Source organism: Chiloscyllium plagiosum, unplaced genomic scaffold (assembly GCF_037043375.1).
Source record: "Chiloscyllium plagiosum isolate Xiang-an unplaced genomic scaffold, Cpla_swu_hap1 HiC_scaffold_34, whole genome shotgun sequence".
In the NCBI taxonomy this organism is placed as follows: Eukaryota; Metazoa; Chordata; class Chondrichthyes; order Orectolobiformes; family Hemiscylliidae; genus Chiloscyllium; species Chiloscyllium plagiosum.
Window position 1 is genome coordinate 20,914,400 of NW_028270172.1, and position 14,416 is coordinate 20,928,815.

Below are 14,416 nucleotides of genomic sequence, written 5' to 3' on the forward strand. Positions count from 1 at the left end.
TCCATTTGTATGTCTGATATTGGAAATCAGGGTGAAGTTAGCTGATTCCTTAAAATTCCATTTAAATGCAGTGGACAAGTGAAGACTTCTAAAATGCCACAAAACTCAATTTGAAAAGTTTTTGAGTGAAATGCAGAACAGTATTTTGTTACCTTCTGGCCTGGCTGGAAAATACAGCTGCAACATCTGGATAATAGACAGACAGAATTTTTTTTCACTGACATACCTTGGCTGACCTCGTGATGGCCCCAATCTCCGAATACAGGTCCGAACTATCTGGAAATTTTTCCACCACAATAGTTGCGATGTGATGCAGCAGGGATTGCTTATGCACTGTGTCTTTTACTTCTGGTACTTTCTCCAAGTACCCAAGCTCAAAACCTTTCGCCTGCCAGGAGAAGGGGGAGAAAAGTACTTACTCCACAAAGCCAAGTATTCAGCACTGACAGCACATCATTCTGCTTGCAAAAACAGAACTTAATCACATATAAAGTAAAATTATACAATTAAAGGTGATCTTATTGCTAGCAATAATGTTAAATGTTTAAAATTCATTGCTGTAATATAAAACAGAAATAGGAGACGACACTAAGTGGATGGGCATTACAATTGAACATGTTGGTTGAAAATGTAAACAATCCTGCTCACCATCAAGTCCCCGTGTGAGTGCTTTTTAGTCAAGGAGAGCATTGACTCAGGGGCCAGCCCAAATAAGTGGCCAACAATTAGTGGATTTATTCTTTGTGGCCTACATCCAACACCACCAGTATTCGTTGCCCATCCCCAATTGCCCAAGGATGGAGTCGCTTTCTCAAACATTTTAGAGGGAAGTTAAGAGTCAACTATATTGGACCAGAAGACAGGAGGGTGGAAAAACTCCTTATGTAAAAAGGACGTTCATGAACCAGATGGTTTCCTTTTGGACAAGTGTTGATAGCTTCAAGGTCACCGTTCTGGAGATTAAAATTCAATCTGGAATTGAAAGCTAATTGAATTTAAATACAGAAGCTTAATGCAGTGGGATTTGAATCCACTGTCCCCTGGAACACTCTGGATTACAAAGGCCAACTATATTATCACTATCCTATCATCACCCGAAGCAGCTGATTGGAGGGCTGCTGACCATATCCCTACATGAGTCCAAGTCTTTGGGAGAGGATGACAGAAAGTTGAGGGAGGGAGTACATGAAAAGGCTCACTGTAAAAGTTTACGTTTATTGCAAAATCTTCTGAGTAAAGTTTCTTCTGCTGACAACCATAACCTGTTAAGAATGTTGCAGTTCAAGAAGCCAAGTCTGACCAACAACTCCCTAATATCTTCATATGTTCCTTTTTAAAACCTTGGACCAACATCAAAATTCCTTAATACACAAGAAAAAAATGTGAACTGCAGTCAGATTAAAAAGGCACATTTAATCACTATCTATATGTGAACTACTTAAATGGGTTACTTTTAAGCTGAGTAAACTGAACAACTAAAGCTAGTTAAAAATGACATTACTATAAGCTTCCTTGTAAAAATTCATGCTTTGAGGAAGGTTTCCCACTCTTCTCCTAATGTAGGTGCGATTTGTTTTTTTTTTATCCATTCTCAATATTAGCATATAAGGCAACTTAATTCTCTATAGTTTTAGCCATTGAATAGAAGCTTTTATATACAGTTTCAGCAGCTTCGAAGATGTCAGTCTCAACGAGTAGAGAGATACACACTTCCAACCTAAGTTGTAAACTGATCCCAGTGACACGGATTCATAACTTCTTTTCCTGTTGCTTAACAATAATACTGTTGGCACTTGGCATTGGGTTTCATTATGTCCTCTACTGTTTAAAAATTTAATTTCAATTCAGTAAACTCCAACCTTATTTACTCTATATTGACTTAAATATAGGTTTCCTTGTGGCTGATTTTTGAAACTAACTTCCTGCTTTGTCAAAATGACAAAATTAACTTAATAAATCTGAACATTCCATACTGCTCAACACAGTCTTGCCTGGATGTATCTTTCATTGGCCCATATTTACCTTGACCATTGCATCTAAGTACCATAAAATGTTGCTCTTAGCATGGTTTTCCTTTTTGCACCTCATGACATTTCTCTGTATTCCTTTGTTGCTTTATAAATGCATCCAGTCTAGATTTCCAGTTTCTTCACATTTCTATAAGCCTTTTACTTTACCTTGCCGCAGTATTTTATCTAATTTATTGAACATGGTTGCTTAATTACTCAAGTAAACTTTTGCCTTTTAGTGATGTATATCAATTTTATACCAAAGCAAAAATGGACAGAAGCTTTTGTCCTGTTCATAGATTTACACACAAACAGTTCAACAGCTTGCACTGCAGGTAATGTAACGTTCCTTCCAGTTGAATGATGCTCAACTTAAAATTTTAAACCAGTCTTTGACTTTTCTTTCTCCATCTTTCTGCAACTCAATATTAAATTCAATTATATTATGGTAATTATTACAAAACATTTTACTTTGCCTATATTTTAACCACCAGCTTCCATATTCAACAAATCATTCAGCATCGCGTCTCTTCATAAATACACTTTTATCTCCCCTATACTTTTAGCATTCAAAAGGAGACTGTCCACTTGCCCACACACCCTTTCCTAAAACCCCACACAAATGCAAGAGATTTAGCACTTGCTATTTCATCCCCTTTCACCCAACCACCGTAGCCCCAAACATTATCCCAAATGTTGTCTGCTGTACCGTTGGTCAACAAGTAGTCTTCTGTAGATTCAGGAGACCCCCAAATGCAAACAGGGTGATAGCTTTCCTGAATAACTTCATATAATCTGAAATCATGACCTGAACTTCTAGTAATGTGATACTAATTCTTCACTTTACTTACTCGAGGGGTTCAGCCTCCTGCACTAACCTGATGGAAGGTGACGTGAATTATTCCCTGGAGTGTGGGGCTTCCTATCAGAACAAAATCTAAGGATTGATCTATGTCCAAGATTCTGTCCATCTATCTTTCAGAGTCATGCAGTAGGAACAGGTCCTCTGGCAAACCATGTCTTTACTCATCACTAAAACACAAAACTACACTAACCTCATTTACTTGCACTTGGCCCACAGCCTATTGTGCCCCAGCATTTTAAGTTTCATTCAGATGCTTCTTAAATGTTGCAAGAGAATGTGCTTCCACCACTCAATCAGGTAGCACATTCTACATATCTACTACCATCTGGGTGACTTTTCTTTCCTCAGATCTCCTTGAAAGCACTGGCTCCTCACCTTAAGGTTACGCCCTCTGGTATTTGACACGGTTGCTATTGGAAAGAGAATCTCATGAACTACTCTGTCTATAGTTAAAAATCACACAACACCAGGTTATAGCGTCGCTCCGAAAGCTAGTGTGCTTCCAATTAAACATGTTGGACTATAACCTGGTTTTTAGATTAGATTACTTTACAGTGTGGAAACAGGCCCTTCGGCCCAACAAGTCCACACCGACCCGCCGAAGCGCAACCCACCCATAACCCTACATTTACCCCTTACCTAACACTACGGACAATTTAGCATGGCCAATTCACCTGACCTGCACATCTTTGGACTGTGGGAGGAAACCGGAGCACCCAGAGGAAACCCACGCAGACCACGGGGAGAATGTGCAAACTCCACACAGTCAGTCGCCTGAGGCGGGAATTGAACCCGGGTCTCTGGCGCTGTGAGGCAGCAGTGCTAACCACTGTGCCACCGTGCCGCCCACTGCCACCGTGCTGCCCGTGTTGTGTGATTTTTAACTTTGTACACCCCAGTCCAATACCGGCATCTCCAAATCATGACTACTCTGTCTATGCCTCTCATAATTTTGTTTGCCTCAGTCAGATCCTCCTCAGTCTCCTCTGCTCCAAAAAACAAACCAAGCCTAGCCAGTCTTTCCTCATAACTGAAGCTTTATATCCTATGCAACATCCTCGCGAATCTCTTCTGCACCCTCTCCAGTGCAATCACGCTCTTCTGAGAGTGTGGCGACCAGAACTGTACACAGTTTTCCATCTGTGGCCTAATCAATGTTTCATAAAGTTGCAGCCAGATTTCCTTGCTCATATATTCTACACAACAGCTAATGAAGGCAAGCATCCTCTATGTCTTCTTCACCACCCTGTCTGCTTGTGCTGACATCATCGGAGTTCTAAGGAATTGTCCACTAAGGTTCCTTTATTTCTAAGCACTTCCTAAGAACCTGTCATTCAAGTCTGGAATGCCCTGCCAAGATGATCTGCTCAGCCTGTCCATTTACCTGTTCTATTGTAACCATTTACCATTTAGGTTTCCTCTAGTCCCATGTTTTGTTCCTTTACTTATCCCACTACCAGCCCAGAAAGCATTATTCCATTTTCCCTTTTGTTATTTAATCACATAGCCATTCATTAAACATCTCTCTGTCTTTTCCCTCGCTATCCTGACTTAGAGTGTTTCCAGGCATTTTTACTTCAGATTGTTAGCTCGAAAGGTTATTAGAGCTGAGATTTCTTTTCCTCGATGTCTTTTATCTAGTTCAATTCCATTTTCACCTTTGTTACTTAGAGATTCTACTCCCAAGGTCCCTCAGCTAGTGTGCTAATCCATGATGTGCACAGCTGAACCTTGTCTTTTTTTAGCTATTCATTGATACATGATAACATTATCTCATCATCAGGGCAGATTATTTAAAACTAAATCATTTATTTCCAAATCCATTATGCAAGTAACATGAAAACAGATGAGCAATGTTAATAACTGGAAATGGATAGGCTGTTCATAAATCAGACTTGTACACTCAGTTTATTGATAAACCTTTCATTGAATGAGCTCCATGCCAAAAGTAAATCCCCAATATTTCCTTGCATCACCTTTCCCATGATCAAATTTTCTTGTACATGATATAATTCAATATATTGACATTTGTAGTCATTTAAGATCAATCAGGCTCAAACAATGCTGTACAAAATTGTGCCTAATCATGTGCAAAGGAGGAATAAATGACCTTTTGCTGAAAGTCTTTGGGTGCTGTTCTCTTTTGACCCATACAAATCTCATTTGTTTGTTTATTGGCATATGTCAAATTAGTACAAATTTAATCAACAGCCTTGAATTTCTGAAAATGACCAACCCATAGTTTCTTTATCTGGCATCTAAAGGAGTCATGGGATAGCAGCAGCCTATGCAGCAAAGTGCCTAAAACAAAGAAAGCAGAGAGTAAAACTGTCATTATTCAGACTTGAGGGAAACACATTAGGGTCACACAAGGGTCACTATTAAGATGACTGCCTGGTTTGATATTTGCTTTGGTTGTTGGAGCAGAACTCCAAAGCTTGTGAATGAGACAAAACTAGGATGGGTAAATGCTTTTGTTAAGTGGGGCAGGGATGGTGAGGTATGAAACGTTTTTAGGGGTAAGCAAGAATGCAGATTTGAGGCTATGTTTGGATCAACCATCATCTTATTGAACAATGGAGCAGATTCAAGGAGCTGAATGGCCTATTCCTAATTCATACGGATGCATGAATGAATGAAGCAGGAAGCACAAAAGTAAATAGCTCAGCTCAACCATTATAAATTAAGAATATACAAACTAGAGGAAGAAGACACTCAAACTTACATTTGATGCATTTAGGAAGTTCCCTATTGCCAGCAATGTTGCTAGGATGTATCTTAAAGTTTTATTGTTCTCTAACTGGTCCATGCCTTCTTTCAGGTCCTGTAGAGGCTCTGCAACTTCCTGCAAGTAAAACATAAGCATATCACACCACCAAGGTCACAAGCATTTGTTACATTATGCACAGTATAACATTTAAAAAAAAAGGTGTCATTCGCTGCACCACCTCTTATTATACATCCCTAGTTGCCCTCGACAAGGTGGTGGCAAGCCGCTGACGTATGTTCATCCAAACATCAACTTAATCTCTTATCCAGTTCTGAGGAAGGGTCACCAGACCCAAAATTTTAACTTTGATTTCTCATTACAGATGCTGCCAGACCTGCTCAGCTTTTTCAGCAACTTCTGTTTTTGTTTCAGATTTACAGCACCTGTGGTTCCTTCAGTTTTTATCAGCTTATCTATGATCCTTCTATAAAGCTAAATGCCATTTATACGTTTAAATCCCTCAAGCTACATTACACCAAGAAATTCATGTTCATGAAGAAAGGCAGCTCGCGAATGTTAGTTGTGCAAATTCCTTGCTCGAATACCATAAACTCATCCCACAAAAAAAAAATCACTATATAGCCATGGTATCTTATCAAATGATAGAATATTAGCCTCAATCTCACTTGCCGTTCCTTACAGTTTAGCAGATTCAGATTCATTGCAGCATCAGCTGTTCAGTACTGAACAGGGAACAATACTCAGAGGCCTTGCAAAATATCACCTTTCAAACTACTTTGAGTTGCATTGTTGACATACTATCAAACATTGTACCTTCATTAACTATCCCCTTAGCAACCAATAAACATGCAACGGATTAAATTGAACTAAAATCACTCTTGCAATTATTGTCTTGCTCAAGAATACACATCTCGACACTTACTCCCTCACCATAATTGCACCTATTATCAGTGAGAAAACATCACTCTCATTAATATCCATAACCGGTAGCAAGTCATAATTCCTGTAAGCAAAAGGATATTATTTAGCTATCCATTGAAGTGGACATCAGAAGGCCATGCTGTTAATCAAATATTGCACATACAAACAAATCATGTTTTTTTCTAGGTTGCAGTTACCTTCTCTACTGTCTCATAGTCTAGCTTGAAGGCCCAGAGTTGGAGTCTGGCTGAGAGTTCACTAATAGAAGACAAAGTTAGAAGAAACTGCTCTGCAGAACCCAAAGGAATGTCGGGATTCAGCAACTGGGCCTCCTGGATCTTCTGCTTTTCCTCTTCACTGGGAATCATGGTCAGGATTTTCTAAAACAAAATCAGATACGTGAAAGCCATTTCATTATTAATTGCCTGCAGGATCTGGGAATTTTTTTTTCTTGGGTTTGTGCATTTTACTTTAGAGAGTGACTATTCTACACAAGACTGTCCCCTGGTTATACAATTAAGATGAGTCACTCTTCTTTTCCAGTGTTGAAGATGATGAGCAGGAGAGGGTCTGAATTATCAAATCCTAGATGTTAATTTGTCTAACATCATGTCGGGTAAAGATGTACATGGTGACATACAATCCTTTCTGACTTGTGAATGCCTGAATGTGCAGTATATCAAATCTTAAGGTGAACATTGAAAGGAAATTCTGTAGCAAAATTTGTTCAAAAAGAGAAAATCTCAATTTTGGCCAACTCTCAAATCAGTTAGATTCTACAAGAATGTATCTTCCTTACAGGTGGACCTTGGGGACTTTGTCAGACATGACAAACACTAGTCCTATATACATAAAAATTTGAAAAAATCTGCTAAGAAAGATAAAGGAAAGTACATTAGAGATACTAAAAATGAAACTAGATGCTACATCATCAGACATGATGGCCAAAGATGAATGGATCAGAAGGCCTTTTCTCTCATTTCTTCGTTAACTGCTCAGTGACAGTAACGTCGGACTAGGAAAGTCATGGCTTCAAGTTATACTCTAGCGATAGGAGCATGTAATCCAGGTGAACAATGCAATGCAGTGCAGTGCTAAGGAAGGGACTAAACATTAAACTTTGACCCTGTCTGCTCTCCCAGGCCATTTAATAGATCCCGTGGCATTACTTTGAATAACAGCAAGGAAACCTTTGATGTTCTGACCAATATCTTTCCCTCAATCAATAGCTCAACATAGAAAATTACCTAGTTATTTATCATGCTGCTGTTTTTGGGATATCACTGCATGTTAATTGCTGGCCAAGTTATCTACCTTACAATTGTGACATCACATCAAGTGGATGTTTTGTGTGTCCTGAGCCACGAAAGGTGCTATGTAGATGCATTTTTTTGTTACATAAGTGAGTAGTAACTAGACAGAACTGGCTGCATTTATTTTGTTATTGTTTTCTTCTGATCTAACTCCCGGGAACATTTGCGAGAGTCCAGGGTGGGCTGAGATGGGGGCTTTGCTGGTGTTGAGGAGGAGAGCTGAGATCCCTGACATTTGTGGCAATACTGAACACGATATTCGGGAAATATGGCCCTCCAGATGCGCCAACTTATTTTGATCATCCACAGTTCAGCATTCTTGCAAGCAATTTGAAAACCTGAACTAAACCAACGGATAGTTGCTCTAATTTAGAGTACAGCAAAGGAACCACACACTTTGCTGTTAAACCTTCATTAAGCTTAAATTTATTTTCTCCCACTTGTTTGCCACTAATCGTGTCTATTTCAGGGCCTCTGCCAAGTCAGCCACCAAGTTATAAATCACAAACCACCAGTTTATAGTCCAAAAGGTTCATGTGGAAGGAGCAGTGCTCTGAAAGCTAGTGCTTCCAAATAAACTTGTTGGACTCTAACCTGTTGTGAGATTTTTAACTTTGTCCACCTCAGTCCAACACTGGCTGCTCTAAATCAGCCACCAGTAACACATGCAACAGTAGCTTTGGGTAAATTCCTGCCAGTTTCCTCCCGGCGCCGAGGGTTGGTTTAAGCTGGATTTGAGACTGGACATGACACAGAAAGGAAAGGGAAGTGGTGGTTGGAGGGGAGAGGAGTGCACTGAGAACTGTACTGCACGTCAGTCTCAGCACATCAATCCTAGTCACATTTGCAGATTATTACTGCATTAAGAGCCACACTAAAGGCTAATTCAGAAGGAAGTTTGGAGTTTTCCAGTCAACCTCTGGGAAAAGATCAACTCTCTGGTGGTGGGCATCTCCCTGTTGTTTGGGTGGGAATACAACCAAAGAACGCCCTGTGGAACGGGTTCCCTCCTCATAATGGTGAGCAATGCTGCTTCTGATAAGGTTAACCAAACCAGATCAAGGATACAATTATCCAAAGTAATGACATGGAAACACAAACATTCAAATTGGCATGAGAGCAAAGGTTGACTATGATGTGTATCAGAAGCCAAGAGGAGCGAAACAAATGCTTGTACACAAAGAGTGAACTTTAAAAAAAGATTGCCACAGAATGAACTTGAAATCCTTACTTCCCCTCTGTTTAGTTGATACACTTTAAAAATTGCAATGCTGTCAAGGTGCATTGCTTAATGATAAACATAGCAGCACAAGGAAGAATACTCCATATTATGTTCAACAATATAATTGCTAAGGTGTTATTAGTTTTTACATTTCAGAGCATGTTTACAGACACTCATTAGGTCAGTGATTAATTTTTGTTCTTGGTCAGGGTGTGGGGATGGGGTTTCATGTTTCCTGTTAGAAATATGTAATTGATACAATAAACAAGACAAAATGAAGGCAATCATGTGATCTGTCCTAAGTTTGCATGACAGCAAGCAGTAGTGGTTTTCGGTCCTTTGTCACAGTTTGAATATAAAACTGTTGTTTACTGGGGGTTTTGCACTTGGAGACAATGGCAGCAGCCTGAGCGAATAGCGGATAGAGTAAATACTGGGTTATAAACAGTTCTATAAGCTGCCCATAAGATAAAAGACAATTGTAAAGAATAGCTACTCAACATTTCTACCAGGATACAAGACCTGTATGACTCACACTGACAAGGAGATGGACTTTGATGAGATCTTTTCTGGAGATCTGAGCCTCCCAGATTGGCAGCCGGAGAGTTCCTGGGAGACAGAAAACAGCTCAAGGCTGTACAGGATTGCAAGTGGGAAGCTTGTGCTCAGACTGGAAAGACCAAATTGCTGAGGAGTTAGAGAAAGGCTGGAATATTTGCCTGGATAGAGAAAGAAGTCAATGGGGAAGCTTACACTGTGAAAGACCAGTGAATTAAAACATTTCCAAGAATAGATCGAAAGCAAGCACTAGGGAGGCAAGAATCATTTTAGTCTGGTTCCAGGAGAATTGAATATCTATAAACTAGATAGTGAGTTTTCACTTGTGTTATATATTCTGTTCCGTAATTAAAAGTATAGAGTGTCTACAAAAATAATGTTAGTCTATAGCGCTTACAGCTTGTTAGTTACAATAAATGTCTCAAAATGTGAAACTGTGTTGTTTCATTCTCTCGGTCTTGAATTGGGAGTTTGAAATTCTTTTAAAAAGTTTTTTTTAAAAAAAGAAAGGATTGGAAGGCTTTTTGAACATGGTTTACAATTTCAATCTAGCTGTGCAAACAGAGGAATTTTACCTTGCGTGATCACTCAGGTATACTATTTTCTTTAAGTTCATAGTCAACATTTCAGCTCCAATCTCTGCATTATTATAGATTTTCTCACTGACTTTAGGGGCCACCATTTTAACTAATCAAATCAGAAAGTGGACCAGCAACTTGTTAGAATCAGACAGATTGGAGGACAGCACTGGAATAAGGTATTACTTTCTTCTCCTGGTTTATGGAGTCTGAAGTCAGGGTAGAACATTTTTAATTGACCTGCTTGTTTTGGGGAGTCACAGTGGTGAGTATACTCATTTAATATTTCTCCCAAAACATCCACATGAAACAAGCTGCAAAAATATGCAGTTTCATCCAAATAGATTTCAGTGTAAAATGTATCTCTTGTCACACAAGATGTATTTTCTTCACACTACCTGCTACTGCTGTTTCAGATATGGTGCAAATTAATGAACATATGAACCAAAATAACCTGATGATGCCACTCATTGTATTTAGAGAGTTGTGAAGGTGAGTAATTGAAATAGGAAGTTCCATCAGGGAGGTAATCATTGGCATTCACTTATACTTTGGCCCACATTGTGAATTACAGAAATTTCAATACCCTACAATACACTAAAAATCAGCTGGAAAAATTCTGTTTCCAATGAAAAATGTTATCCTTGGAAATCACAAGCCCTCACATTAATGTTTGAATCACCACTATTGCTGATTTGGATTTTTTTTTTAAAATGATGCAATGTTGGTTAGATCTTCAGCACAGTGTTAGGCCTAACCTGGTCGATTTGATGCTAATTGTTAACACACAAAATCTCCCATAATTGATCAACAAAATTCATTGCCTAAATAAGTGGCTTACACAGGAAGATGGGCAGAAGTTTACATCAACAGAATGTATGTTTCTACCTGTTACTTGACCTATCTGACTCAAGGTAATTCAATTCCCACAATTCCAAGTGGAGGCCTGCACCTTTGACCTTTGGATTGTGGTGAAAAAGGTGTTGCAGGATTGTGGTGAAAAAGGTGTTGCTGGAAAAGCGCTGCAGGTCAGGCAGCATCCAAGGAGCCGGAGAATTAACGTTTCGGGCATGAGCCCTTCTTCAGGGACGTCGATTCTCTTGCTCCTTGGATGCTGCCTGACTTGCTGCGCTTTTCCAGCAACACATTTTTCAGCTCTGATCTCCAGCATCTGCAGTCCTCACTTTCTCCTAGCAGGATTGAGGTGTAGGGAATGTTCAGGATATCAAGAGTAAGTTGGTCCACTTGCACGCAAACTGAGATTTTAAGTTTTTTGTTGTTCAAAACATGTTGCTTCACCATTTGTTTTAATACCAACTGAGAAATTAAAAATGACACCAACTGCCCAAACAGGAGGCTTCTCCTGACTGATCCCATTCCCCTATTGCACAGTGAGAAAATCCACAGAAATGCTTACCTCTATACCTTCTTTGTTCAAGGCATATTCATCAAAGTTCAGAATTGCAGTTTTGATTGTTCTTGGTGGTGGTAATACGGTCAGTCCGATGTTAATGGCGTTGCTCCGTTTTGAGTCTAACACAATGACTTCCTGTCTCTTCCCATCTGCAGCTGTCTTCTGAGAATGGAAATTACATATTCACACAGAATTAGACTATGCACATAAAACAGCTTTTGAGTTCTCAGAATGGTGGCTATAGGTTTAGGATAGACCATATTGCTAAGAAATACTAGGATGCAAAGGACAGGAGAATGCTTTTCTTGAGCATATATGCTTTCACATGTATTTATTTTCAAAGAAAGAGGTAAGAAGCTTGGAGCACTACCTCTGCTAACCTACAATATGCTCATTGCTCTGATCACCAGAACCTTAGTAGAAACCACAGGCTTGACAATCCATGGGAGCCCACTGATCTCCCATAGTAACCCCATCTGAAGATCAGGAAAACCAAATTACTCCACACCAAAAGAGCACGGACGAAGTGTATGGGGTCCAGGAGTTAACTGCATGCCACATGAACACAGGTGTACTATTTCTCTACCATTACCAATTCATAAGGGATAGGATCAGATGTTACATATTTGGCTCATTGAGTCTGCTTCACCAATGAGATTTTGACTGATCTGATAATTCTCAACTCCACTTTTCTGTCTTTCTCCCCTTAATTCCCTGTATCATAGAACCGAATCTGTACAGTGTGGAAACAGGCCATTCAGCCCATCGAGTCCACACCAACCTTCCAAAAAGGTATCCTACCCAGACCCATGCCCCTACCTATCCATGTAACCTTGCATTTCCCATGGTTAATCCATCTAGCCTACACATCCCTGGACAACATAGGCAATTTAGCATGGCCAAATCGCCTAACCTGCACATCTTTGGACTGTAGGAGGAAACCAGGCAGAGCACCTAGAGGAAACCCACGCAGACACTGGGAGAACTTGTAAACTCCATATAGACAGTCCCTTCTGCTATGAGGCAGCAGTGCTAACCACTGAGCCACTGTGCTGCCCAACCTTGAGAGTGACTGCTACATCAATGCTCAAAGTTCACATACTTCCCTCGAAGATTTTTGCATCCCACTCAAAAGCACACCAAGTCATGTTCTTTACAATAAAAAATAAAGTAGTAAGGAATATTTGGGTTTTGTAGATGATTCTACCTTTGTGCAAATATTCTCCTCGGCCACTGGTTGCTAGATCAACTACGCTGCACAAGTAGAAGAATACTTGGAGCTAAACCCAGTTATCCAATCAGTAGCTGTGGACCAGTTAGCAGCAGAGCAGCAGTCCCATCTCTGAATCACAAACTTCAGGGTTCAAAATCTATTTGAGCCCTGGAGCTCAAAAATTACTGCTAAATGAAATGAATTTCTGAAAGAGTACTGCTCTGTTGAAGGTCACACCTTATGGATAAGTACCTGCTGGTCCAAATGGATAAAGATCCCATTGACAATTTTGAAGAACAGTAAGAGAATTATATCTGATGACTAAACCAACAAGCATGACAAGCATGAGCATGTAATGGTCATCACTTATATATAGTGGGAGAAAAATGGGAAAGAAGTAACGTCAAAATATGAAGCAGTAGAATACATGAACGATAGACCTGTCAACTCAGACTGACACTGTATCTTGTCCAGAGAAACAGCTTCAAAAATAACTTGAGGGGAAAACACAACTCAAAAGAAGATGGATAAGAATGTGCACTCTTCACGCATGAATGAATACAAAGGATCTCATGACCTTACAGGAACCATTCACTTATTAAGAAAACAGTTTTCAAAATGAAAACATACATGCATTTCCAATAAAATAACATCTGTAGGAATGATTTCCTGGTAATTCCACCTGCAGAATATTATAAAGTAGAATGGCTGGAATGCACAAAACCCCACAGACTCTCATTTCAGAGAATATTGTAGGAGAGACAAGAAAACCCAAAGCAAACACACACTGGCCTTTGAGAGCCATGGGAGTCTTTCAAGACTGAAATGGAAGACTGCAGTTTTTTGGTTCATTGCGACAGTTGTTGACTCTATCCTTCTGCTTCCCTGCTCACATCAAATGTACGTTCTCTGCCTGGAAGCAGCAGGAGCTTTGCTTTAGAACACAGAAAAAAGGCTGTCAAAGACCAGATAGGAATGAAGTTGACATGGAATTGACGAGGGGTATGACAATAGGACTAACCAGGAATTTCTACCTGACTGACACAACCCACCTGCATTAGGACTGTGCACTTTCCAACACTGAAGATATTGAATCATGCTGGGGCACATTGCTGCTTACCTTTTAATGTCTTGCCAAAGTAACCATTTATCCCAATGGATTAGCAAAGACCTTGAGTGCTTGGGGTTTTACAGCAGAGCTTGACTGCGCCATCATCCACCATCTGTAAATTTACACTTTCCAGCAGGAGTCTGAGTCTAGTTATGTTCCATGGTGGAAAGGACAATTGCTGTATTGCCTAGTCCAGTCAAGGTCAATTGAATCAGCATGGATGAAGGTCTGACTCCAAAAGGAACTGTCTTGTCTATGTAACCTCATTTCCCATGTCAGGCTATGAATTTCCAAATTAACTAGCAGGGAAACCCAGCAACAAAATTCAGAACAGAAATTTTTAAGAGTTATATTTGTCTAGAAATAGACTCCATGTTGACTGTGCCAAGCCACCCTTTCTTTTCAACAGATGCTAATTGAATGCCGTTTATTAGAGTTGAGAGGTGACCTTATAGAGGTTTATACAGGCTTTCCCCGGGTT

General features: G+C 39.8%; 1 protein-coding gene across 12 annotated transcripts in view; it reads right to left on the bottom strand.

Moving 5' to 3' along the window:
- Nucleotides 1-14,416, bottom strand: part of fhod3b (formin homology 2 domain containing 3b) — a 598,094-nt gene that overhangs the window by 43,642 nt on the left and 540,036 nt on the right. For all 12 annotated transcript variants that reach the window (XM_087978543.1, XM_043719366.2, XM_087978542.1 and 9 more), the window contains 4 exons: nucleotides 11,615-11,773; nucleotides 6,724-6,906; nucleotides 5,600-5,719; nucleotides 227-388 (listed from right to left, as the gene is read on the bottom strand). In XM_087978543.1, coding sequence (XP_087834669.1) covers nucleotides 227-388; nucleotides 5,600-5,719; nucleotides 6,724-6,906; nucleotides 11,615-11,773 — 624 coding nt within the window. The remainder of the gene's footprint in view (nucleotides 1-226; nucleotides 389-5,599; nucleotides 5,720-6,723; nucleotides 6,907-11,614; nucleotides 11,774-14,416) is intronic.